This window comes from Apodemus sylvaticus, chromosome 14 (genome assembly GCF_947179515.1).
Source record: "Apodemus sylvaticus chromosome 14, mApoSyl1.1, whole genome shotgun sequence".
NCBI classification, from domain to species: Eukaryota; Metazoa; Chordata; class Mammalia; order Rodentia; family Muridae; genus Apodemus; species Apodemus sylvaticus.
The window spans coordinates 64,897,724-64,925,644 of record NC_067485.1 but is presented as its reverse complement, the minus strand read 5'-3'; the positions used below and the strand labels follow the sequence as shown (position 1 = coordinate 64,925,644).

Genomic DNA, 27,921 nt, shown 5'->3' with positions numbered 1-27,921 from the left:
CATTATATAAATACATAGCAAATCATATATACATATATACATAATTAAAAATAAAATAAATCTTTAAAAATAAAATCACAAGAGTTGAAGTTATGAAAACAAGTTAGTGATTAGTATAACGTCGCAAGAAGGAATAAGTATAGGAATGTGCTCAGTTCTGAGTACAGAAACAAATGGGCCTTTATAGCCAATAAGTGGAAGGCTAACGGGTAGACCACGCTCCTTCCTCAAGGACTTAAATTTAAAGCCTGTTTCTTGCCAAAAAGTTACCTAAGGTCTGAAGGAGTGTCTAATTAAATTGACTTACTGCCACTGTTCAGAAGGCAGGACATTGTGATCAGAAGGCACGGGATATGATAGGAGATGAGCATCCTGGTAGGATATTGAAGATGGGTTCTTGTTCAACTACCACTAAAAGTTTTGTTTTTCCTCTCTCTTTTTAAATGCTTTTATTAGTTGATAATTTTCTTTTTTTAATTGAATATCATCTTCATTTCCATTGCCAATAGTAAAACCTTTCCCAATATCCCCCTCCCCTAAGACCCCCAACCCGTTCCCCCTTCTTTCCCCTGCCTCCATGTATATGCCCCTCCACCCAACACACTCCCACCTCCCCCGCCTCGGTTTCCCTTTGTTGGGGCTTCTGTTGAGCCTTTACCTGACCAAGGACCATTTCTCCCACTGATGCCCAACAAGACCTTCCTCTGCCACATTTTTGGCTGGAACCATGTGTGCTCCTTGGTTGATGGTTCAGTCCCTAGGAGTCTTGGGATGTTTGGGTGGCTAAAATCATTTTTCTACCCATGGGGCTGTAAACCCCTTCAGCTCCTCTGGACAATCCTCCAGCTCCTCCATTGGGGGCCCCATGCCCAGTCCAATAGTTGGTTGCTAGCATCTGCCTCTGTATTTATAAGGCTCTGGCAATGCCCTTCTGGAGACAACCATGGCATGCTCCTTTTGTGTTAAAGTTGTTGTGAAGGTATATAATTGGGCCCAGCAAAATATTCAGAAGTATGACTAATGACTAGAGTGTGATCAAAGAATGTTTTAGTTTTTAATTGAATTGAATTGATTTTTTTTCAGACACAAGGAGGGAACTCATACTAAAATCATTCAAGTTTTTTGGTAAAATTGAATGATGTAAAGATACAGAAGTTCAAAGATTGGGCTCAGTACAAAAGGCACCTTACAGGGTCCTATGCCCTTTTTTCAAGGGGACCAGATAACAAGACAGACAGGTCAACTGACTGACATATATATAGATAATGGATGAATGGTAGATACATAGAGAATATGCCATATATATATGCGCATATGCCTATATATATATATATATATATATAAGCAAACTGTTTCATCTCTACATCATTATCTCACTGTGCTTCCTTTTACTGAGTAATTGTGATGTGCTTTTGTCCCAACTAAAAGCACTCTGGCTTAATTTTCCTTTCTCCTTTCATGGATTGGAATGTTGATTCTTTACATAAGAAATAGCAGCAGAATGGATTGTTTGGGGCCACTGTTCATTTCACTCCTATTATAATGTGGGCAATGTTTGTAATGACTCTAGATGGTCTTCTCGTCTGAGGATTGTTTCAAATTTTTAAATTTTAGTCCACAGACTTCTGGCAACTTGATCTCTCTCTCTCTCTCTCTCTCTCTCTCTCTCTCTCTCTCTCTCACACACACACACACACACACACAGAGAGAGAGAGAGAGAGAGAGAGAGAGAGAGAGAGAGAGAATATATATATATATATATCATATGCACATACATATGCATATACTTATATGCATTACAAAATAATTAGAAAACTCTTAAGAGTACTTTCTTCAGAAAGATTCTTATTGCTTCAATGAGCATTCCCATTAGCAGTGAATTTGGATAATGCTTCTTTTACAAAAACAAATTTGACTGTACCTAAGTTATTTTACCCTGTAGTTTTCTTGTATTATACCAGTTTGTTCTATCTATACTCTAAGTACCTGGAATTGTGTGCCAATTTTGTTAAAGGATGAACTTTAAAATACTATGTTATCTTTATTAGCTTATTGTAGGAACCACAACTAGTTTGTTATTATGTATGTGTATGATGCCTTTGGGGCTGAGTTTGGGATATATTTTTGAGAGACAAAGGACAACTATGTGTAGTCAGTTCTCTTCCTCTATCTTTCCATAGTTTATGAGGATCTAATTCTGGTCATCAGATGTGTGTGGCAAGCTCTGTACTAGCTTAGCCTTCCTATATGTCCAGTATGACCAGAATTCATATCCATTCTCCCTCTCCCTCTCCTTCCCTCCTTCCCTCCTTCTCTCTCTCTCTCTCTCTCTCTCTCTCTCTCTCTCTCTCTCTCTCTCTCTCTCTCTTTCTCTCTCTCTCTCTGTCTCCCTCCCTCTGTGGGAAGGTGCCTGTGGTTTGCTCTTAGATATCAGAAAGGGGATAATTTTGCTTCTTCTCTTCCAGAATGGGATCTAAGATGAGCTCATGGCTTCAGCTTTCCATTGTAAATACTTTTACTCACTTAGCCATCGTGCCAAACCTGTATTAAAACAAGTAAATGGCTATTACAAACAAGGCTGCTATAAATATACTGGAGGATGTGTCTATATTACCAGTTGGAGCATCTTCTGAGTATATGCCCAGGAATGGTATAGCTGTGTTCTTAGGTAGTACTATGTCCAGTTTTCTGAGGAACCACCAAATTGATTTCCAGACTGGTTTTACAAGCTTGCAATCCCATCAACAATGGAGAAGTGTTCCTCTTTCTCCATATCCTCGCCAACATCTGTTTTCCCCTGAGATTTTAATCTTAGCCATTCTGAATGGTATGAGGTGGAATCTCAGGGTTGTTTTGATTTGCATTTCCCTGATGATTAAGGATGTTGAACATTTCTTTAGGTGCTTCTCAGCCATTCTGTATTCCTCAGTTGAGAATTCTTTGTTTAGCTCCATACTCCATTTTTTTATTTGGTTCTCTGGAGTCTACCTTCTTGAGTTCTTTGTATATATGGGATATTAGCCCTCTATCTGATGTAGGATTGGTAAAGATTTTTCCCAATCTGTTGGTTGCCATTTTGTCCTATTGACTGTGTCCTTTGCCTTACAGAAGTTTTGCAATTTTATGAAGTCCCATTTGTCAATTCTTGATCTTAAAGCATAAGCTATTGGTGTTCTGTTCAGGAAAATTTTCCCTGTGCCCATGTGCTCCAGGCTCTTCCCCACTTTCTCTTTTATTAGATTCAATGTATCTGGTTTTATGTGGAGGGCCTTGATCCACTTGGACTTGAGCTTTGTACAGGGAGATAGGAATGGATCAATTTGCATTCTTCTTTGTGCTGACTGCCAGTTTAACCAGCACCATTTGTTAAAAAGGCTATCTTTTTTTCCACTGGATGGTTTTAGCTCTTTTGTCAAAGATCAAGTGATGATAGGCATATGCAATAAGCTAGAAAGTACCCAGATGTCCCTCAACAGAGGAATGGATACAGAAAATGTTCTACATTTACACAATGGAAAACCAGTCATCTATTAAAGATAATGAATTCATGAAATTCTTATGCAAATGGATGGAACTAGAAAATATCATCTGCAGTGAGGTGACCCAGTCACAAAAAAATCACACATGGTATTCACTCATGGATTAGTGGATATTAGCCCAAAAGTTTGGAATACCCTAGATACAATTCACAGACCACATGAAGCTCAAGAAGAAGCAAGTTCAAAGTTTAGATACTTCAGTCCTTCTTAGGAGGGGATCAAAATACCCATGGGAGGAGATTCAGAGACAAAGTATGGAACAGAGACTAAAGGAAAGGCCACCAGGCGATCCATCTCATATACCAGACCCCGACACTGTTGTGGATGCCAACAAGTCCTAGCTGACAGGAACCTGATATAGCTGTCTCCTGAGAGGCTCTGCCAGTGCCTGACAAATATAAAAGTTGATGCTCATAGTCAACCAATAGACTGAGCACAGGGTCCCCAATGGAGGAGTTAGAGAAAGAACCCAAGGAGCTGAAGGGGTTTGCTGCCCCATAGGAGGAACAACAATATGAACCAACCAGTACACCCATAGCTCCCAGGGACTAAACCACCAACCAAAGAGTACACATGGAAGGACCCCATGGCTCCAGCTCCATATGTAGCAGAGGATGGCCTTGTTGGACATCAACGGGAGGAGAGGCCTTTGGTCCTGTGAAGGCTTGATGCTCCAGTGTAGGGGAATGCCAGGGCAGCAAAGTAGCTGTGTGTAGGTTGGTGAGCAGGGGTAGGCGAAATAGGATAGGCAGTTTTCAGTGGAGAAATGAGGGAAAGGGATAACATTTGAGGAATGAGGAAATGCAAATAAATCAAAAATTTAATTTATAAAAAACAAGTAAATGTCAAGATTGGTGCCCATAATGACTAACAACTGCTCTTATTTTCTCTGTCTCTCTCTGACTCACTCTCTGTCTCCATGTCTCTCTCCGTCTCTCTCTCTCATTTACTTATTGCATAAACTTACTGAATTCTCCTTTGAGTTGCTTCTCATCATTCTGGTCTTTTATCCCTTTAATGGATTTTCTTTTAGAATAACAAAGACTAAGGTATATTGTATATGTACATGTCTTTGTCTCTTAATTTTGAAGGAAAGAGTTAGTTTGGCTGATGGTTTTATCACAAAAGAAATGGCTCAGTGGTTAAGATCACCGACTGCTCTTCCGAAGGTCCTGAGTTCAAATCCCAGCAACCACATGGTGGCTCACAATCATCTGTAATGAGATCTGACACCCTCTTCTGGAGTGTCTAAAGACAGCTACAGTGTACTTACATATAATAAATAAATAAATCTTAAAAAAAAAAAAAAGAAGTTGACCCAATTGGTTTGGGGCCTATGGTCATGTGTAGTGGCTTGTGTTCTCATGCTAATGGTACTACCCTACAAAAACTGTTTGAAGTGCCCCTCACATAGAATAAAGGAAGCTGGCCCTCAGTTGGCTCTGATGGGAAATAAAGTTGACAGTGGGCAGTTGCTGGGCAGGGAGACAGAGGTGGGACTTTTAGATTTCCCAGACAAGGGATAAAGAGAAGGGAGCAGAATCTCCATGACCAGAAAAGCAGAGATCAGACTTAACGAGCTTCAGGAGAGAAAGCAGCCATGTAAGAGTCAGGAATGCAACCCTCGTGGGCCCAATTGGACCTGGGGCAGCAGAGATGAAATATAGATATTAAAAAGTGATAATTAGGGAATATTGGAGGGGAAAGAGGCTTAGCCACATGGAGTGAGGGAAAGCATAGCTGTTGCTCTGTTAAGGCATATTAAAAATAACACAAGCTCCTTCAGCTCCTTGGGTCCTTTCTTTGGCTCCTCAATTGGGGACCTTGTACTCAGTAAAATGGTTGGCTGAGAGCACCCACCTCTGTATTTGTCAGGTACTGGCAGAGCCTCTCAGGTGAACCAACCAGTACCCCCAGAGCTCCCAGGGCCTAAATTACTAACCAAAGAGTACACATGGAGGGACCCATGGCTCCAGCTGCATATGTAGCAGAGAATGGGGGATGGGGGTCTTAAAGCCCATGCCCAGAGTGATCCACCTACTCCAACAGGGCCACACCTTTTGATAGTGCCACTCCCTGGGACAAGCATATATAAAACATCACAAACATTTTTTCTGCATTGGAGTTTTTCAACAGGGAGAGACACTATTCTCTCTATAAAACCAAAGGTACTCATTAAAGACAGTGTTACTGAAACTGGCTCTTAAAATATTTCTAGATAATAAATACACACCTTTTGAAAGTCCCAAAATGAAGTAAACACTATACATTTATATTCAATCCTGCTGATCCTTCCTATGCATGAATACTGCTAAAGGTTCAATGAGTAAAGGTGCTTACCATCTATGATGCCCGAAGAACAGAGTTAGATCCCTCAGACTATCACGGTAAAAGGAAATGATAAAACTTCTGTTGATATATGTCTATCTAGATTTCTTTTATAGCCAGTGTAGTTAACACAGACAGCTTATCACTGTCAGAGTATACACTTTGCCAGCAACGAGTGTGACCTCAAGTGTGATATTTACCTTTTCTTCATTGGTTAAATGGGAATAAATAACATCACTGAACTCGGAATATTGTCACTACAATACAATGCTGTAGCACATGTACTTGAAACAGTGCCTGACCAAATGCTCTAGGTGCCTTTTACATCGAAAGTAATATTTGGTTTGCAAATATTTAACTTTTAAAAAGTGGAACCTTTGTTTTCCAAGGGGAATATTGAAATCTACTGAGAATAAGAAGGGCATTGTGGAGCTTTAAATACACGCATAGGAAAATTCTGTTATCCTGTCCTACTTGAGCATCTCCGGTGCAGGTCTGGTCCAGCAAGTTTTTCTGGTGTACTCAGGCAGAAACAGGATTTCCCAAGTCAGCTCTTTCATGGAATGTATGTTCAACCAAATAAACATATTGGGATGATGTTATCCAGAAACCAGTCTGTTGGTTATTTTTAATGTTTCACACATGTCAACATTTCCTCTCAGAAATGGTTTCAGAGTTTCAAATATCACATATGTACTTAGAACCTCCCTATCCAAAATGAATTTAAAGAAAAAATACCAACAAGACTGGTCATGTATGAAAAAGGCAGGACTTTAGCTGCCACCCTAAATCTAGGTCTGAGGTAAAGTCAGATTCTACTTAATTCCAACTTGATGTTTGAGTTGGTTTATTGAATTGTATAAACAAGTATTGTTGAGCAGTTGTTTACAGAGGCATGGACAGCTCAAGGAATAACTAAAAGTGCCCCTAGAATGACTGACAGGTCATAGAAGCTAGAATGCTGCAGTTGTTTGTTTGTTTGTTTGTTTTTGCAGAACTCCCAGGTATATAGACAGTGAGTTATTTTCTAGCAAGCTCAGCTACTTTAAAAACTTATCTAACCCCAGCACTTGTCTATTGCTTCTGTAGCCTTCGGGAGGGATCCTGTGTAGCTTGGTGATTTCAGGAACTTCTTCTGACTTGTGAAAATTTCAACTTATGGAAGTTTTTTGGTTTTGATTTTGTTTTTTGTTTGTTTGCTATGCTTTTAAGATAGGGATTATTAGATTGAAGTACAGATACTATATTCTGCAGACTCCAATATATATATACTCTAGTGAAGTTTAGTACCTAAAGAGACTTCCATGGAAATCCCACACACACAAATTAGTATATTGCAGACATGAACTGGACACTCAATGAGTGTTTGTTCAGGTAGAAAAAAAAAACAAGAAACAGCATTTGTTTTCTTAATCTCTAATTCTAAGGAGGCAGTAATCTCATTGTTTGCAGCATTTCCAAGTTATGAATATGCCCCTTGATGAGGGTTGCACTATGTCCAGAGTTAATTAAGCTTTAGTTTGTGATAACAAAAAATGCTGGAGAGGTTATAACGTCTAACTCTGAAAATCAATTGTATTGATGGGTTGTACTTGTGGAAAGAACAGCTTTTCTCCAGGATTGTGTGTCTGCATATTGACTAGCTCTCTTAAGTGGACATTTTGATTTTTAAATTAGGTTTTCAATGATCTCAGTCACTGGATTAGCCACCCATGTCCTGTTGGCCACTCCCATAATGTGAGAACTGGTGAAAACATCCCATTTTTACAAATCCTATGGGGACAAGCCTTATTAATTATTCTGCCTGTTGTAGAATTTCATTTAAATTGTATGAGAACCATTTGTTGCCTACTTTAAATCCAAAGTCATTTGATTCGCTGGTGTCAGTGCAGATACACCTCTCCATATTCTGTTCAGTCTTTTTAATATTTTCTTGTTATACCACATGTCATTTTGATCTTTTCCTAGCCATGCAGCTGTACAGTCATGAATCACTGAGCGAAGGTGCTACATTCTGAGAAATGTCCTTAGGTCATGCAGTCATGATGATTTCAGAGAAGGCTAAGAGTTAAGCATGTAGACGAGTTAAATATGGAAGCACTGTGTGTCTGTGCCTGTAGATGGCTGGAATCTTTATACACAATACAAGAACAGATTATATTTATATTACTCCTGTGTCTTTAATGTCTTATGCTTTTATAGTTGAATGTACTTTTATAACTGCTCATGCGAGAGAAAGATAATAGTAAGAAATGTTAAAAATAGATGAAATGTAAGTTTAAAAGATCTGCAGGGACAAAAATGGAGAAGCGACTGAAGGATCTATCTCAAGGGGAGGCTCCAAGGCCTGACACTACTAATGATGCTATGGTGTGCTTACAGATAGGAGCCAGGCATGGTTGTCCTTCAAGAAGCCCAACAAGCAGCTGACCAAGACAGATGCAGACACATAAATCGTACTTTTGGACTGAAGTCTGGAACCCCTGTGGTTGAATTAGGGAAAGGCTGGAAGAAGCTCAGGAGGCTGTTGACCCCATAGAAAAGTCAACAGTTTCAACTAACATGGACCCCTGAGATCTCTCAAACACTGGACCACCAACCAGGCAGCATACACTAGCCGGTCTGAGGCTCCTGATACATATACAGCCGAGGACTCCCTGGTCTGGCCTCAGTGGGAGAAAATGTCCCTTATCCTGAAGAGACTTGAGGCCCCAGGGAGGGAGGAGGCCTGGCAGGGGTGTTAAGTGGGGGTTCAGGACATACACTTGGAGACACAGGGGTGGGGGAGAGGAATAGAATGAGTAACTGTAGGAGGACAGAGCAGACAGGAGAAAGGCCATAATGAGCGGAGTATAAAATAATAAAAGTAAAAAGAATATAAATATTTATTAGATAAAACTAACAAAACAAAACAGAAGAAATAGAAACATCTTATCTCTCACTGCAGTGGAAAAGAATAAAATAACAGACTTGAAAATGCAGGTTATTTGATCTGGTGACCGCCTTGCAATGCTTTTCACACCAGGTTCCAGGGAGTGCGCATTTACCATGCGCACAGGGCATGTCATCCGGACCCTATATGATTTCCTAGTCAAACCATTTTGATTTGAGAAAAGTGCTTTCTGCTACTTTAAGAGTTTCTGATTTCCTTAGATTTGCCTTGGCATTGAGAATGTTTTCTGTCTAGTCATATTTCTTCCCACATTTCGCAAACAAATTTAAAAAAAGAAAGGTGAAAATAGATATTGGGACATTTGGACATATTATTTGGTCCAAGACCATGCTGAACTCTGGACTTCATTTCTATTGCATTGTTTAGAAAGTGTCTAGAAATATCTTCTTGGGCTCTAGCTGACTCACAGACAGCAAGCTTCTACTAGACACAATGAACATATTATATCTGAAAAGATATGAAGGCTTCACAATGTTTAGGCTTCAAGGTGATAACTAGCTACTGAAGGACACAAGCATTAGTGTAAACAGGAGACATGGTTGCCAAGACAGAGTTTTGAGTCAAACATTATTCTTTGACATGATAGGCCCATTACATTCTAATGTGTTCAGGTTATGACACCTTTGCAAAAGTCAATGCTGAGATAAGTTCAGATTCCTAAAACACTCAGACTTCTGAGAGTTCCCACATAGGTTTCTCGCCACCCTATAAAACCGCCTATAAAAGAATAACATGATAGCTACTTACATTTGTTCAGTCCTCTTCATTTAGCTAGTCAAATTTTACTTAGTCTATTTTTGCTCACATTATCATCTAGCTGTTATCTCCCCCTCATGCGGGCTCCTGGGAGGACTAAATTGGCATTTATTTCTCACTTCTTTTACCCTTTTCATGACAATCTTTTAGTTGTCTTTTGGGAGGCTGAAATGTCCTAATGGTTACCTACAGATGTGTTCTCCTAGTGAGAATGCGATGCGATTAGAATTTTGTTCTTCTATGTGCATCCTATCAGATTCATTAAAATGATTACAGTTGATAGGTTGGAATCTTAATCCTTCAAAGCAACAAAACTGAAGAGTGTCTCCAGTGAGATACAATCAGGTCTTGATGACTCTGACGCAGAGCTAGGCTGATGTTGTAATCTCAGGTTTAGGTAGTTATAAGAATATATATGCTCTAACAGGAAGTTTGCCCTGCCATTGGCTGCTTTTCTTATATGTTCCTTTACCCACGTGCCTTCTGTAATGAGATGATTCAAGCAGCCTCTTACCAGAAACATAACCTTGACCTCAGACTTATCAAGTTCTGTGAGTCATAAATCTCCTCTGTTTGTAATTACATAGACTCAATCATTCTGTTTCAGCAGAACAAAACAGAAAATAGAACACATGGTAACAGTGTATTTCCTTGGATGTCATTATCCTGGTGAAGGTGTTTCCCGTGTGGTTTTCTTTCCTCACTGCAAAATTACTATTATTATTTTTGTAAATAACAAGTATTTTGCTTATCATCACATTTTTTACCTACTAAGTTTCACAATCATCCTTGTTAACTCCCTAAAAAAGAAATACATAGCATGATGTCTGGCATATTATGTGTTGATCTCAATGCCCAAACCTCTGTTAAGATAGTACTTACAATTGCTTGAAAGCAGCCAGACTACAGCATTGTAATATTGCACAGAAATATTAACTGCAATCCTGACATCAATTCTGCTAGAAAACATTTTTCCTTAATTGGTTTAATTCTTTCTTATAAAAGCAATTGATAGTGTATGCAAATATTGAGGAAATACACTGTAATAATTTTCTGCACTTTGTCAGCAACTAAATGAGTACGTAGTACCTCTCCGTAGTGTCTGTGCCTGCTCCTACTGTAGGTGTCTGCCCTTTTGGAGTTCCCATCCTCACTTTCTTCAATGATGGACTGCAATGTGAAAATGTAAGCCAAGTGAAGGATCCTCACTGATTTTCTCTTAGTTAAGTTGTTTCAGCAATAGATACCCTAACTAAGACAACCACTAACCCAACAAAGATGGCATGTGATTCCTGGTGTCTCTGATTACAAAATCCTGCTAGAATATTAAAAACTAGAAAAATTACACAAAATTAAAAAATAAAGTCTCTTCTAGGGTTTCATCTTCTACCTGCTTACATCCGTCCTGCTCTCCCTGCTCCTAATTCTCAAAGCAGGAAGGAGGTGGAACAAGTATTTTAAATCACAAAGACCTCTCTTTATCGGAGGCCTCATCAGAGTCCTCTTTACCTAAGTCCTCTTTTGGACATTCCTCTATGGCATGGTACACATCTACTAAAATGAAGGCAGGGGTGAATTTAAAACAGGTTGGCAAGACTCTTGCCAGAATTAACACTGTGTAGACTTACTTAGCTTTTAAATTGTTTGAATTCTCTGCTTGTTCTGTACTGTTATAAATAATATTTGAAGACAGAGAGCCTGCAATATTATTCTTCAGATTAAATGAAGTGTGTTACCTTGTAAAAAAAAAATGAAGTGTCACTGAATGATATGCCAAAGAGGTGCCTTATGATTAGTCAAGGAACAATGCTGTTGTTATTTGCCAAGGAATGCACTTTATGAGCCCTAGTCAGTATCAACAAAGTTGTTCCTTTGATGTGTGCATCTTGCAGAAACAGACCAAACCAAATCAAACCAGTCACATTTATGCAATGTTTATTCAATCATACTTACTTACTAGAAGGACAGCATTTAACAGAATGGAAAACTATTGCTAGAAACTTCTATGTAAATAAAATAATGTTCTACTACTTAGACACTTATCTGAAGCGCTATGATCAAGATTTTATTGGATAATATAAGATTAAGTAAATTCTCTTATGCCAAAAACCATTTGAATTGTATTCCTTTTGAGGACAGTTTGAATAGATAAATATGTGCCCCCTAAATAAGTGGTATCTGAATGATAAAAAAGTGGAATTTTAAAATCTGTTTATAAAACTTGATGAATATCGAGTTAATTCTTTAACATACATTTTTTAGATTATGTTTTCATGACATTGGCAAGTATTAAAATATTAGTAACTACTAATTTTCTTCCTTTAAGCTGCTTTCAGTAGTTTTGTGCCCAACAAACATAAAGAGACTCAGGAGACTGGAAAAGTGTCATGATATCACAAAAACGAGAATCCATGTTTTTTTTTTAAAAAAAAAAATCAAACTTTTTAAATTGTGTTTCTGTAAAACATGGTTCTGCGAATTACAAATGGGACCCACAGTTTATTCCCAATGTATTATATTCAAAAATTATTAAAGAAGGATGCAAGCCTTAAAAATAAAGTTTTACTGAAAGAAGGTTGTAAAATAGGTGTCTTGAGTTTTTTCAACAAGCTAATTTACAGGCTTCCATCCTCAGGATATACACACACAACATTCACTACTGAACTTGCTCTCATGCTGCTACTGAGGATTAGACAATTTAAATGAGAAGAAACAATATTTTAGATATAATGTTTGTATTACTAAGAACCACAGCAAAGATCCTAATAAAATTTATAAAATGTACAAAAGAGTGGAATGTGAGATATCAGTCTGGACTTGTTATTGTGTGCCTGTCTGACTTGCCTGCTTACAGAGATTTCAGGCAATGGGACTCATGGGTTAAGAGCATAGAATTTTATTATCAGCACCTACCTTTGATGATTAGCAATTGTCTGTAATTCCAGGTCCAGAATGATCTGGTTTCTCTGGCATGATCAGGTGCCAGTATTCATGTGCATAGATACATACACACACCCACACATGTACACATTATTATTAAATGATATAATAACATTTTAAAAACTCTTTGAAAGGAAAAATGGAGAGAACATATAGGAATAACATTAAATAATTTTAACATCATAGTCACAGATAGCTATAGTTGCCTTCAATTATCTACAAATTACCTGGCCTCCATAATTCTACCATCTATTCAAACATGGCACCTGAATTGTCTTCCACAATAAGACCAATGATTCATTTGCTTGTCTAGAAAATTCTCATTTCCCCATCTTTCCATAAAAACTAAGACACTTGCCATATCTAATTTCTGTTGTTAAGCTTCTTATACTCCTTAAATCATAGTTCTTAGTTCTGAGGTAGATTTATTACACAGTTTTTCTGTATGCTGTGTTGTTGTTGCTAGTGTATACCATTTTTGACAGTGTTCAGAGTTCCCTTGGTCTTTGGGTTGCAGAACAGTTCCCTCACACTTTTGGGTCACTTTTAATTAATGTTTATTGTATAGTTAAGGGATGCAGTTCTAAATAGTGACAGCAAATGTTCTTACAGCTAACAGAAATGACCTTTCCTCCCACATTCTTTGGCTTAGTAGGTGTCCTTGTGGCTTAACACCCTTACAGCTAGAAATCTACATGGTCTCCATATTCTTTATCTCCGATTTTCAGGTTCTGCAATGGGACTTACTGTATATTACTGAATATACTGTAGTCATTTTTCTGTGTTCCACACATTGAGAACCTTTTGAATTAGAATATATTCACATTACAACGGTGGTTTTTGAAACTTTTATACATTTATTTCATATGTATGGCTGTTTTATCTGTATGTGAGTCAGTGCACCATGTGCCTGCCTATTTCCCAGTGGGGTCTAAATGTGTCGGATCCCCTCAAACTGGAGTTACAGGTGGTTTTAAGCTGCCATGCGTGCACTGGGAATCAAACCCAAGGGTGATGGAAGGATAACAATGCTTTTAACTGCTGAGCCATCTCTCCAGCCCAAAAGACCGAGTCTCATCCATGTATACAATGTGATTTAGACTGTACTTATTCCCCTAATTACTTACAGATATCACCCTTCCCCCTTGGGTCCTGTCAGGTTGTTTTCCTTATTGCCCCATATACATTCATATTTTCCATATGTGAAGGAAAACACATGGTATCTGCCTTTCTGAGTCTGACTTTTTCTTTACATGATGATCTATAGTTTTATCCTTTTTCCTGCACATAATGTAATTCAATTCTTCTCGATAGCTCAATGGTCCTCCATCATGTACAGATATAACATTCTTTGTTTATTTCTTCACGGAGATCTATTTAGGCTGATTCTGCAATTTGGTTTATCAGAATAGTGCTACAGTATACATGAATGTATAGAAAGCTTTGTATTATTTTTCCTTTAGATTCTGTAAGGTACGTACCCAGGTGTGGTAGAGCTAACTCATATCACTTTTTCTACCACATCCTTACTAACATTCTTTTTATTATTGTTTGTGTTTCTAGAAAATAGCCATTTGTACTGGGGTGAGTGAAATAGAGTATCATGGGTTTTAGTTGCATTTCTCTAAAACATTGGATGTGTTTATTTATAAGCATTTAATAGCTATTTGTGTTCTTTAAACAAACAGTATCTTTTTTGGTTGACTTCCTTATTTATTGGTTTGATTATTTGCTCTTTTTATTTTTAATGTTTTGGCATCATTATACATTCTGGAGAGTACTTACAAGTAGGTTGAATTACTGTTAAGGGTTTTCTTCTATTATGTAGGGCTCCTTTAGTTTTGTTGTTTGTTTTTTTGTTTTGTTTTGTTTTCCTAAGAGTCTTCTTCAGTCATTATATCTTCACTACACAATAGCTTTTCTTCACTGTGGTCATTGTTTCCCTTGTTGTATGTAGATTTTTAGTGCTATGCAGTCCACTTAGTCAGTTTTACTATTATATTTGTGTCCCTGAAAGTTCCATTCAGAAACATTTTTGCCTTTCTAGAAAGATTCCTTAGATGTTTTCCTCTAGTAGTTGCGATGTTTTCGGTCCTACTTTAAGGCCATTGTGAAAATTTTATGGTGTTTTTTTTTTTTTTTTATTCTATTTAAAGTGTCAATTTTGGGACCATGAACTTTGGCCCAATAGCACTTCCTTGTGATACTCTGCCTGCATATGTTTCTGTTATATATCCTGTGACAGTCTCCTGACCACTAAGTGGACACTTGGAAGCTTTATTATTGTCTTACACAGGGTCCTAGATTTATTGCCTGTTATATATAAGGTGACAAATGAAGGATGAAAACATGAAAAAATTAACCTTTTCTTTGTCCTTCTCTGAAGCTTCTTTTATACATCACTCTGGGGAAAATAATAATCTAATTAGTTATGTGTAATTATGTTGAATATATAATCATTTGACTTGAAAGCACTTAATGAAATTCTAATGTTTAACAATCTATATTGTTACCTTACTACATCACACATTTAGGTAGGAAACTAATGATTTTCTTAATTTTGCCTTTATATTTCTCCTATCTCAGAGAAATGTATTTATGTTGTATGTTTTTAATATCTCAGCAGTTGAGATCATTGCCTTACTAGTAAATCAATGCCTAGGGGCAGAGTCTTAAGTTCCTGCTTGAGCCATCCTTACCCACTCTCCCTCTGATAAGCTCTCCCTCTGAAATGGTTGTAAAATAAGACTATAAAGATATTCAGTTTGTGCATGTAGATGTTTAAACGCACACATGATCTATTCTGGGGAGGAAGACATGCTTTTGCTAAGGAACATTGGAAGGACTCTGAAATCTCCTCCTTAGTGGCTTCTGTGGATTCTTTATGCACCACCACTGAGAAGCTTTTTCTAATATTTGAGTAACTTCCCAGTCTAGGTGGCACCTCTTCTTGGTTTTGTTGTTTGTTTTTTATTTTGTTTTGTTTTCTTAAGAGTTGTCTTTAGTCATTATATCTTGTTTGGCTAAAATGTGGGCACAACTCAGAATTGACACTTGACAAATTATAGAAACCATGACTAATGAAGGTTCTATGACTGCTCATTATCATATAGGGTAATTATGGCACATCATGCAGGACAGGAGTTGAAGGGTGAGAGTAGTAGCTTTGCGGAACCCAAAGCTGCAGGTTATGACTGGCCTGAAGAGGGCTAGACTGACAAAGTTGTCCAGTCACAAGTCTGAGTTAGGGCTTGTCCTTAAAAGTGAATCTTTGTGTTTGTCATTTATTTTCTGGGACAAAAGAGTGGACCCTAATGGATTTTGGAAGAAGGTAACAAAGTGATGATAGCCAGTAGCATTCAAAGGGCAGAGAAGCAAGGCATCTGTGAGGTGTGAGGAAAATGGTGTCTGTGGTGGGGAGGAATTATCAGAAGTAAGTAAAGAGGAATGTATGTATTTAGCAGCCTTTCAGATGCTAGCACCTGCTAAATTTGCTGTACATCTCTATTATTCAGGTATAGGTGGATAAATGGCTCATTTTTAGAGGGAGCAGTTCAACCACATTGTGACAATTACTTTCCCAGTGTGATTCCTAATTTTATTTCAACACCTATTTCATCTTCTTACCATATGTGTTGGCCATGTGTCTTGTTCTAAGTAAAATATAGTTAAATACCTGAGGTGTCCTAGAAAAGATAAACCATGTGAGTCCCATTATCCCTGATGAAAACAGGATTTGTTAATGACAAATATTTAAAGGAAAATGTTAGTGAAGATGAAACTTTTCTACTAGGCATGGAACACATTGGAATGGTGGGGTTCTGTCTACTCTGATAATTCCCTTCATAGAATTGTTTTTGACATCTTATAGACACAACAATTTGGTATTGTTACCTTCATTTTAGTGTTATCAGTGACTTCTCATTCCAAGTGGCACAATGGAAACATTTTTATTTTTCTGGTAGCATAAATTAACTTTTCTTAGGAAGATGTGGCTTTTATGCAAAAGGAAAGAAAAGCTAATTGAAAGTCAATGTAGATCCTGAATGATTACTGCCATGACAAATAAATCATTAGAAATCTCTGAAGGATATGAAAAGGCAATCATTTGCAAAATTGGAGAGACCTAAATTGCAATAGATATCTTCTCCTTTTTTTTTTTATTTGATATAATTTATTTACATTTCAAATGATTTCCCCTTTTCTAGCCCCCCCCCCACTCCCCGAAAGTCCCGTAAGCCCCCTTCTCTTCCCCTGTCCTCCCTCCCACCCCTTCCCAGTTCCCCGTTCTGGTTTTGCCAAATACTGTTTCACTGAGTCTTTCCAGAACCAGGGACCACTCCTGCTTTCTTCTTGTATCTCATTTGATGTGTGGATTATGTTTTGGGTATTCCAGTTTTCTAGGTTAATAACCACTTATTAGTGAGTGCATACCATGATTCACCTTTTGAGTCTGGGTTACCTCACTTAGTATGATGTTCTCTAGCTCCATCCATTTGCCTAAGAATTTCATGAATTCATTGTTTCTAATGGCTGAATAGTACTCCATTGTGTAGATATACCACATTTTTTGTATCCACTCTTCTGTTGAGGGATACCTGGGTTCTTTCCAGCATCTGGCAATTATAAATAGGGCTGCTATGAACATAGTAGAGCATGTATCCTTATTACATGGTGGGGAATCCTCTGGGTATATGCCCAGGAGTGGTATAGCAGGATCTTCTGGAAGTGAGGTGCCCAGTTTTCGGAGGAACCGCCAGACTGATTTCCAGAGTGGTTGTACCAATTTGCAACCCCACCAGCAGTGGAGGAGTGTTCCTCTTTCTCCACACCCTCTCCAACACCTGCTGTCTCCTGAATTTTTAATCTTAGCCATTCTGACTGGTGTAAGATGAAATCTTAGGGTTGTTTTGATTTGCATTTCCCTAATGACTAATGAAGTGGAGCATTTTTTAAGATGCTTCTCCGCCATCCGAAGTTCTTCAGGTGAGAATTCTTTGTTTAACTCTGTACCCCATTTTTTAATAGGGTTGTTCGGTTTTCTGGAGTCTAACTTCTTGAGTTCTTTATATATATTGGATATTAGCCCTCTATCTGATGTAGGATTGGTGAAGATCTTTTCCCAATTTGTTGGTTGCCGATCTGTCCTCTTGATGGTGTCCTTTGCCTTACAGAAACTCTGTAACCTTATGAGGTCCCATTTGTCAATTCTTGCTCTTAGAGCATACGCTATTGGTGTTCTGTTCAGAAACTTTCTCCCTGTACCGATGTCCTCAAGGGTCTTCCCCAGTTTCTTTTCTATTAGCTTCAGAGTGTCTGGCTTTATGTGGAGGTCCTTGATCCATTTGGATTTGAGCTTAGTACAAGGAGACAAGGATGGATCAATTCGCATTCTTCTGCATGCTGACCTCCAGTTGAACCAGCACCATTTGTTGAAAAGGCTATCTTTTTTCCATTGGATGTTTTCAGCCTCTTTGTCGAGGATCAAGTGGCCATAGGTGTGTGGGTTCATTTCTGGATCTTCAATCCTGTTCCATTGATCCTCCTGCCTGTCACTGTACCAATACCATGCAGTTTTTAACACTATTGCTCTGTAGTATTGCTTGAGGTCAGGGATACTGATTCCCCCAGATTTTCTTTTGTTGCTGAGAATAGTTTTAGCTATCCTGGGTTTTTTGTTGTTCCAGATGAATTTGATAATTGCTCTTTCTAACTCTGTGAAGAATTGAGTTGGGATTTTGATGGGTATTGCATTGAATCTGTATAGTGCTTTAGGCAAAATGGCCATTTTAACTATATTGATTCTACCGATCCATGAGCATGGGAGGTTTTCCCATTTTTTGAGGTCTTCTTCCATTTCCTTCTTCAGAGTCTTGAAGTTCTTGCCATACAGATCTTTCGCATGTTTGGTAAGAGTCACCCCAAGATACTTTATACTGTTTGTGGCTATTGTGAAGGGGGTCATTTCCCTAATTTCTTTCTCAGCCTGCTTATCCTTTGAGTATAGGAAGGCCACTGATTTGCTTGAGTTGATTTTGTAACCTGCCACTTTGCTGAAGTTGTTTATCAGCTGTAGGAGCTCTCTAGTGGAGTTCTTTGGGTCACTTAGGTAGACGATCATGTCGTCTGCAAATAATAATAGTTTGACTTCCTCCTTTCCAATTTGTATCCCTTTGACCTCCTTATGTTGTCGAATTGCCCGAGCTAGTACCTCAAGTACAATATTGAAAAGATAAGGAGAAAGGGGGCAGCCTTGTCTGGTCCCTGATTTCAGTGGGATTGCTTCAAGTTTCTCTCCGTTTAGTTTGATGCTGGCTACCGGTTTGCTGTATATTGCTTTTACTATGTTTAGGTATGGGCCTTGAATTCCTGTTCTCTCCAAGACTTTAAGCATGAAAGGATGCTGAATTTTGTCAAATGCTTTTTCAGCATCCAATGAAATGACCATGTGGTTTTGTTCTTTGAGTTTGTTTATGTAGTGGATTGTATTGATGGATTTCCGTATATTGAACCAACCCTGCATTCCCGGGATAAAGCCTACTTGATCATGGTGGATGATCGTTTTGATGTGTTCTTGGATTCGGTTGGCAAGAATTTTGTTGAGTATTTTTGCATTGATGTTCATAAGGGAAATTGGTCTGAAGTTCTCTTTCTTTGTTGGATCTTTGTGTGGTTTTAGTATCAGCGTAATTGTGGCTTCGTAGAAGGAATTGGGTAGTGTTCCTTCTGTTTCTATTTTGTGGAATAGTTTGAAGAGTATTGGTGTTAACTCTTCTCCTTTTTAATTTGTAGATTCAGAGAAATAAACTTTGTAAATGGTGGGATTTTTAACACAATACCATTTTCTGTTGGAAGGCTACACATACTTCTAGGCTTTGACCAAGCTTGTTACCTTTCCTTTAAATGCTTGTGTGTGTGTGTGTGTGTGTGTGTGTGTGTGTGTGTAGATAGATAGAGAGAGAGAGAGAGAGAGAGAGAGAGAGAGAGAGATGATACACAGATACATGGATAGATACATTGAGATAGATGAGATAGATAGATAGATAGATAGATAGATAGATAGATAGATAGATAGAAAGATCTGTATATATATACATGCATGGATAGATTCAGAGAGAGGGTAGATATTTTAATGATAAATAATAGATTCATTTATAGGACAGAGACAGAAAGACACACAGAGAGATACAGAGACACAGAGAGAAAATTATTGATTTATTTCAGGTCATTTTCTCTTATATGCATTATATGTAACATGTTTCTTGTTTCTTGCCTTGTAATGTTTTGAAGATACAAAGAGCTATTTTATTCTTATTTTACCAGTTTTATATGCATTATTGTTAAACAAAATATAGACATGTTCTCTCTTATATATTAAGAATCATTATTTTAGGCTTCATTTAAGAAGGCAAAGTGTAAGACTTTGGAATTTTCTACCCAAAACTCTCCAATACCAAATGAAAGTAACTCTACAGTAACTGTTGTTCATTCTATAACTTAATGCTTTTAAGATGGAAATTATATGTCTGGAATGCTCACTGCAATAAACAAACATGAGGATGTCCTCAGCTTTTCATGACTTCATCTTCCATCAATCACATTTTATTATAGAATGTATAAAATAATAATAAATCAGCAATGGTGCAAAAAGCCCAATCATTGATTTCCATTCACTGAATCTCATTATTTATCAAGTTCTACTGTTTTCTAATCAACTGAGAAGAACTGAAAGAAAAAAAGTTGATTTAGAGTTTAAATTTATAGAGAATCTTTGTAAATCAGAAAAAAGTCAATAGACCATAACTTAACTTTATTCTTTTCTTATGTTTGAGATAGTAAATGCCAAAACCATGTTCTTTAGTACCATCCACAACTTAGATTTTAAGGTCAACTGCAATACCAATTGGGAAAAGAGAAACATCATTTAGCTTTAATTGAAAAGCTCTCTATTTTACATTTACCATTCTCCACATTATTGATTTTTCTCTTTTGATGTTGTTCCTTGCAGAGAGTGAATCTGTCCTTCGATTTTCCATTTTATGGTCATTTTCTAAATGAAGTCACTGTGGCAACTGGGGGTAAGTCATTTTCTATGTAGTTACCTAGAATTATCTACAATTTCATTATAGGTTTTATTATTCATTTTTCTCACTTTTCAAGACAAATGAAATTTATTGGGAAAATGATTGTTTTATACCACAAATGCATGCATGTGATTGAACAAAACCCATTGCAGTACAGGCATATTGAGAATAAATTTTAGCAGGAATAATAACATATAATTAAAATTTTCAGGTTATAATCCATCTTGATATTTTTCCAAGTTTTAACTCACTTCTTGGTAATATGGTAAGGTGCAGTTAATTGAAAAAAGAAACATGAAATAGATATAGGATTTAAAGATGCAAAACTGAGTTGTTGAGTTGTTGGCCTATTTAAATTTTTCTTTTATCATATATAGTTGCTATACACTGATATACACACTAAAGCTACATGTTCTTTACATGAAATTATTTTATTTTTTATTTAATGTTTCCTATGTAACCAGACCAATTTGAGGTGTCTTAAACACTGACATCCAGTTTGACTTTTCAAAATCTGGCTTCCCTCTGTAAATGTAAAGGTCTAGTGTTGAGTCTAGTATTCTCTGTAGAAGGAATGAGTCATGTTTCCCAATGTGTTACAAAGACAAAAGATGATGTACTGTTGAATGAATGAATTAAATACATGAGACAGTCTCTGTCGGCCATGGATTGTGGAGAAAGGGAGTAGAAATATTACTGAATGTAAAAAAAAAATTAACAGAGCTGTAAAGATAAAAGCAAATGAAATCCTACATATGTATAGCAATAGCATAATAAAATGTGTTGAGCATCTGAGCTTAAAGTGCCAGGAATTTGAGGTTGTCCATTCTCTAGGTCTCATTGCTCGTTTCAGGGAGGCCATGAAAACTTCTTGGTTTGTTTTTTCTTATATTTTAATATGTTATAAACTTAAAAGTTAAGTAGAAACCAAGGGAAAACTATTTCCAATCATAAATATCAACAAGGAAAAGATTTTGAACACCTTTGTTGAGCTAAGGCAAATTATGCTTCTTCTGCCTTAGGCATCTTTAGTTCAAGGGGAAATGAAAATGGGGAAATGGGGAGTTGCTTAGATATTGGAAATTTCTGAGATTTCTAGAGTTGCTGAAGTTCATACATTTATGGGAATCATTTTATGAGGAGATTTATTTAATATATTTCCTCCAGAGTTTCGCAATTTTGGTGGTTTTATGAGGAAGAAGAATATGTCTGTTTGGGTGATGTGTCATGATGAGTGATACCCAAAGAAGAAAATAGACACAGAAATAGTTGTGAAATAGCAAAATATTTAGATTTAAGTGAAATTAATGATATATTTATCAACAAAGTGCATGTGAATCAGAAAAGTAAATTGTGTCAACTTTATATCATCTCTGAATCATCGGTCCTGAAAATAATATGTGACAAACTTTAACAAGGCAGATATAGATGTTTGTGTAATTGCTTACAGTATAGACATACTGTACAGTGTATATAGTTGCTTGGAAGAGTATTGTAGATTCCTGTGGGATCTTCAGGTTTTTGGTAATTCAAACTAAGGTAGGGGAGTCAAGTGCAACAACTACAGAGACAAATGTTCAATGATTTAATTTAAAAAAAAAAAAGCCTTCGAGCATGGAGATGCTGAAATTTTCTGTGGCAGAAGAATAGATTGTACTTAAAGTATACATAGAAATACGCCTTAGAGTTCACCTTGCATGCACTGTTAGAGAGAATCAGCCACGTAATTGATTACATTTAAGGACTGAGTAAACATAGGCGAAAATGAACGGTAGACCCCCTAGAACCATGAATGGTATCATTTCCACCCATTAAGAATGCATAAACACAATGGCTTTATAATAGAAATGTCAGTTATGTTTTCTAGCACAGCATATTTAATATAACCCCAAGTGTTTCCTGTAAAAGTAACTTTTACTCAATAGATGTAGTTGTTATCTCAGAGGCTTACAGATGCATTAAACTCACCCTTTCTAGCTTTTTCTGAACTCTTAGTAGGTAATTCCACTCAGTCATTCTAGCTCAAACTTCTCTCCAAGCTGACTGATTCAATCTGGCTTTTCTCAGCTTCTCTTCGAATTACTTCCCGTGGCTTCAAACTAATTCTGGCAATCTCTTCTAGTTTTCTGGGTCCTTCTCATCCTCTAGCTTGTTCTGTCTTGAACTGCAGCTTGTCTCTGTAAAACTGTGCAGGTAAAACTGCACACTTCTCTCATTCTCTGCACTGCTGTTTTAAGTGGCTCCTCTGTCCTGTCTGTTCTTGGGAGAGTCAGCCATATCCTATCTTTCACTCCTTCTGTCACTTTCAAACACGGCTGCTTCCTTCTACAAATTAACCTTTCCTACATGGTTTGGGACTAAAGGTGTACTAAGGGTGAGTCTGCATTCCAGTCAGAGGGATGAAATGTGTCACTCTAGCTAGATCAGGCATTATAATAAAAATATAGACTCCTATCTATACAGTGTCAACTTACAGATTCATATCAATGATTAGGCTGCTACAATTAAGATCTACCTTAATGGAATGTAGATCAACCAATGCAAGAAGATGACTATATTAAGCTCAGGGCTTCAAAGTACTATTTCCTAAAAATATCTCAATTGAATAAATGTATCTTCAGTAATATCTATGCACTTCGTAAAAACATTTAAAGACGTTTGTCTACTTAAATTATAATAGTAAGGATAATATATAAATTTCTGTGCCTTGTTTAAATCAAACTTAAATCAGAGACTTTACCATGATAATTTGGTTGTGACTCATCACACAGAAAACAAGTCTAAAGACACCTAGCTTGAATTCACTCCTACTACTTATTCTTTCAATCACTTCTCTGACCCAGACCCTGTAATAGGCACTGGGGAGAAAGATCCACATTGTACCATGTAGGATAGAATATGGTTCTTGGCTGAGATTATTATGTCATCTAAGGCAAAGAAAGAGACGTGGTATGAATAATCAGTAGCAACAGGCTAATCAGAGGGAAGTTATTAAGAAAGGAGATAATTTATGTTGTGTCACATATGAGCAAATTTCTGAAAGAATGGACATTTAGCACTGACCTATATAAGTAGGCAGAATTTTCTCAGGCAAAGAAATGAGAGGCTAAAAATGAAGAGAGAAAGGATAGCCCAGAAAAAGCAATACTGAGCTAAGTCATAGTCTGAGGCCTGTATTGAATGCATTTGAAAAGAGTAGTGTGGAGACATTGAACACTAGGAACTTGAGGGTGATCTTCCCAGCCTTGGGTTGTTCAAGAATCTTGTCTGATCTGGCAGTGGAGGCAGAGGAGGAGGAGCAATGATAGTAGAGAAACTAAATAGCATAGTTTTCTCTCTTTAAATATTTATTTTATTAATTTGAAATATAAGATAAAAGTATGCTATTTTATTATATAGCAATAAAATAATATGGTATATATTGATATATTAGCAAAAATAATTATAGTAACCTTGAGTTAGTCTCAGATCTCAGTCTTAAATTGTGTAGGGGGTGCATGGATATATACATGCATGCATGCACACTTTCCACAGGTGTTGGGGAGCAATTGAAGGGGTAGGTTGTCTTTTCACTGTATTAGTCTTCAGGACTTATTTCTGGTAATCAGACATGGTAAGAAGCCTATTTACTTACTGAGGAGCCATCTTGCTAGCTCAAGATGACAGTTTCAATTTTTTTGTAGATATAATTCCTGATCTGGAATGGGTGCAATAGAAAAGCAAAAGGCGCAGTATCAGACTTAACAATTGACTTGCTTAATCATTGTGGCAGGAAAAACTTCCAGCCAAAAAGTTGCATGAAAATGAAAGGGAAGAAAGCTATGAGTTTGGAGTTTTGGACCACAGACTGGGTTGAACCTTTGTGAATGATGAGATGTTACAAACCAAATACCTAGTGTCATCATACTTCTTAAACAGGCGACTCACCATTAGAGGGGTCGAAAGAGAAAAGAAAGTGCAAGTCAAATTTAAATTGTTGATTTGAAGCCATTACTGCTACTCAAGGGCCTAGGATTTTTAAGTAGGGACATCATCTTCCATTATATTAAAAGGCATTTATACTTGATTGTGTCTCTGAATTCTGCTGGAGCCTTTTTTTATATCCAATGTAGGGAAAAAAACAAAGTAGAATGTTTTTGTACTGAATAAAAGCTATATAAACAAGCAAAGCAAACATTTTGAACTACACTTCCTATTTCATTACCTCACTTGTTTGCTTTTTCCCATGCCTTCTTAACAACTACAACACACACACACACACACACACACACACACACACACACACAATTTAAGCCTAGGATCTAAGATTAATTCCAAGATTGTTCCCCATGTCACTGTTAAGAGCAATTCAACTCAGAAACTGATTTGAAAATACAGACAAATACATAATTCATTCTGGCCAATCTTTCCTATGGTCATGTATATATGCATGTGTCATTATGAATAAACTTCATTTCTACTCTAAAGTTTAAATTTACACTAAATACTAGGCCTGTCATTATAACTATAAAATACAGTCTTCAGTTATTAAACATTTTAATATTCAAAAGCTTCAATCATCCATACAAATAATGCAGAAAAATGAATTTAAAATACCATCTTATTTTCTGGTTCACTGACACCAATATCTGAAAGCTTTTATTCAACTTTCTATTTAAAATGTAATTTTGTATGCAAGTATTTCAACTATCTCCCAGTTAATCCTCTGTGCTGTTCATCATCAAGACCCTGCTTGTTAATGCCTCAGCCATGTCTTGCTGTTGGCACCTCTTATTTTCTTTCAGATGTCTACCTTCTTTTGCTACTAGGCTACTAATCTGAAATTTCACATTTCATTTTTAGATTGTTGATTTCTCTAACCATTAATGGCAAGGGAAGAGCATTTTAACCAGAGTCTATTGTGGGATATGCATTCATAAAGAATGTGGGATTAAAACATGAGTGACAGAGGGAAGGAGACGTGTCATGATTCAGACACAAAACTATGTGAACAGGTATCAATGTATATGACATTGTGAATATGGAACTAATGGTCAAAGAAAAATAAAGTATATCAAGAATCTAATGGGAATGCTTGTTATCTTCTTCGAATGTAGTGAAATATTTGCCTTCTGTTTCTATATAAATTTCCAACTGCATGTTTCATTTTTAAAACTTTAAAAATTGTACAAGTATTTTGTTCAGTTGCTATATGATAAATATCAATCATAAAATTACTGTTATATAATGAATTTTTACTAACTGAAAATTAATATGTAAACATTTAAAAATTAGGTAAACATGAGAAATGCAAATCTCCTTCTCTTTCTTCATAGACTATGCATACTCCTGTCAATCAAACCACAATCTTACTTTTTGAGTTATGGAATATTAAATTCAAATGATTATTCTTCTATGCCAGACTAATAATCATTTATGTGTGCTTTAGGTCCCCTATAAGATATATTAAAAAGTAAAGTATTATTTGTAGTCTTCATCGGGTTTTTAGGAAGTTTATTACTAAGTTTTCTATCATTTCTTTCTTCTTGCCTTCAAATACTAATATTTTAATCTGAGTTTCAAATAATATCTCATGTTTTTTCAGGACACTTGATTAATAGCAGGAATAACAGTCTTTCAAGGAAGAGAGGATATTAGTTATTTTCATGATGATTTATAAACACTGACCCATCTTGTTTCAAAGGTAAAACCTGAAAAGAAAAAAAACAGGTAGTGAAAAAGAATGGTATTATGAGGTCTTTTAAAATGACTTTTAATAGGGAGCAGAGATCACAAGGCACAAATGTTGAGCAGAAACAAATCTGTTCTATTCAGGGTGCCAATTTAAAGTAACAAGCTTAAGTCTCAAGAATGTCCAGGAAGAAAGGCAAATAGGACTCTGTCCTAGGTTCTCTCTCTGAGTGATTCTCTGAGATATACTTGCAGACACCCAAAATCTCATTTTCTCGGTGCTCTTGGGTAATTTACTCTGCCCCCAAGCCATCTAGTGGCTGTAGCAACATCAGCAGATTCCACATTGCCAGGTCTCTTTTCTCTGCAGTGGTATGAATCACCTTTTTCCAAGTACCCTTGTTTCTGCTCTGGACATGTCTCTCATTAGTTCTGGTAGGGTAATACTAGGTATTTAGAGAAGTGAAAGATCTGGGAGGGTGATAATCCCCAGAGCTAGACCTAAGTCTGTTGAATAGTAAGCAATAAATAAGTGCTTTCCAAGGCTGAAGGTTTCTAAGTGCACTTCGACTTTGGAGACAGGCAGTCTTTTCTGATGCTGCTTCCATAATGGATGAAACTGAGCATGGGGACTCTGCTATCTATCCAAGGACACACCTCAGGTGATCACCCCTCAGTCTGTCTCCCATTCATGCCTTGTCAACCATGGGCTCTTAATTCCTCTGTGTTTTCTCTGTGTGAAATTATCCACGTTCACTTTATCCATATCTCTGCCTCTTTGTCCTGTGATCAAGGCTTTATGAGAAACACTGGCAGCCATATTCCATTGCATGCTCTGTTTGTAAGGCAGCAGTAAGTAAGTTAAGTAATGCTATCACACAAATGCATGCATACCTCAGCCAGTTACAAAGAGAGTCAAGATGAGTCTGTTTAATCGGTACAGTAACAGTGTACTGTGCATGACACTATTCAACGCTGAAAAATCAAGGACTTTGAACAGATCTAGGTTGACAGATTCTGTCCACTTCCACAGTGAATTAGAATAAATAAACTCAAAAACCTATTACAGCCTGAAAATAGACTTCCTTTTATTAAGGAATCTAGTCTGGTACCACGGTTAAGATAGACTTTTGATGTATAGACCATAGGCAGGACAGTTGTGTCTGTATAGTCCTCAATGAATAGCCTGCACTCTCTCTAGTTCAATTTCCTTATATGTAATAAAAAAAAGACAGTAGAGTCACCAACTTATAAGAATTTTTGTAAAGACCACTAATGTTTCTGATAGAAATTTTGTAGAAAAGACAATGTAAATAGTAAATACTATCATTGCAATTTTGACTCATAGTCTTCTCTTCTTTGATAATGCTTTTCTATAAGGTTCTACTAAAGTGCCATTGTTTATTAGCTTTCCCTCTAGGAATCTAACTAATGCACATGTCTAACTTTTAAAGGTTGACTTAAATGGTCTTATCTATTCACAACAGGGAAAAATATGGCTCTGGGGCTGGTTCAGAATATCCATTCTACTCGATACATGTGCCATTTCCCAGTGTAGATCAAACTGACGTTCACCGACTTCCTGTGAAGAAATTCTGCCACACCAAAATCCTATCTTGAAAAATTTTTAAATTGGCAGTTTTGTAGAGTC

General features: G+C 36.9%; 1 protein-coding gene across 2 annotated transcripts in view; it reads left to right on the top strand.

The window, feature by feature from the left end:
* Plxdc2 (plexin domain containing 2) overlaps positions 1 to 27,921 on the top strand; it is a 411,297-nt gene that overhangs the window by 199,337 nt on the left and 184,039 nt on the right. For both annotated transcript variants that reach the window (XM_052156655.1, XM_052156654.1), the window contains exon 4: positions 20,525 to 20,594. In XM_052156655.1, coding sequence (XP_052012615.1) covers positions 20,525 to 20,594 — 70 coding nt within the window. The remainder of the gene's footprint in view (positions 1 to 20,524; positions 20,595 to 27,921) is intronic.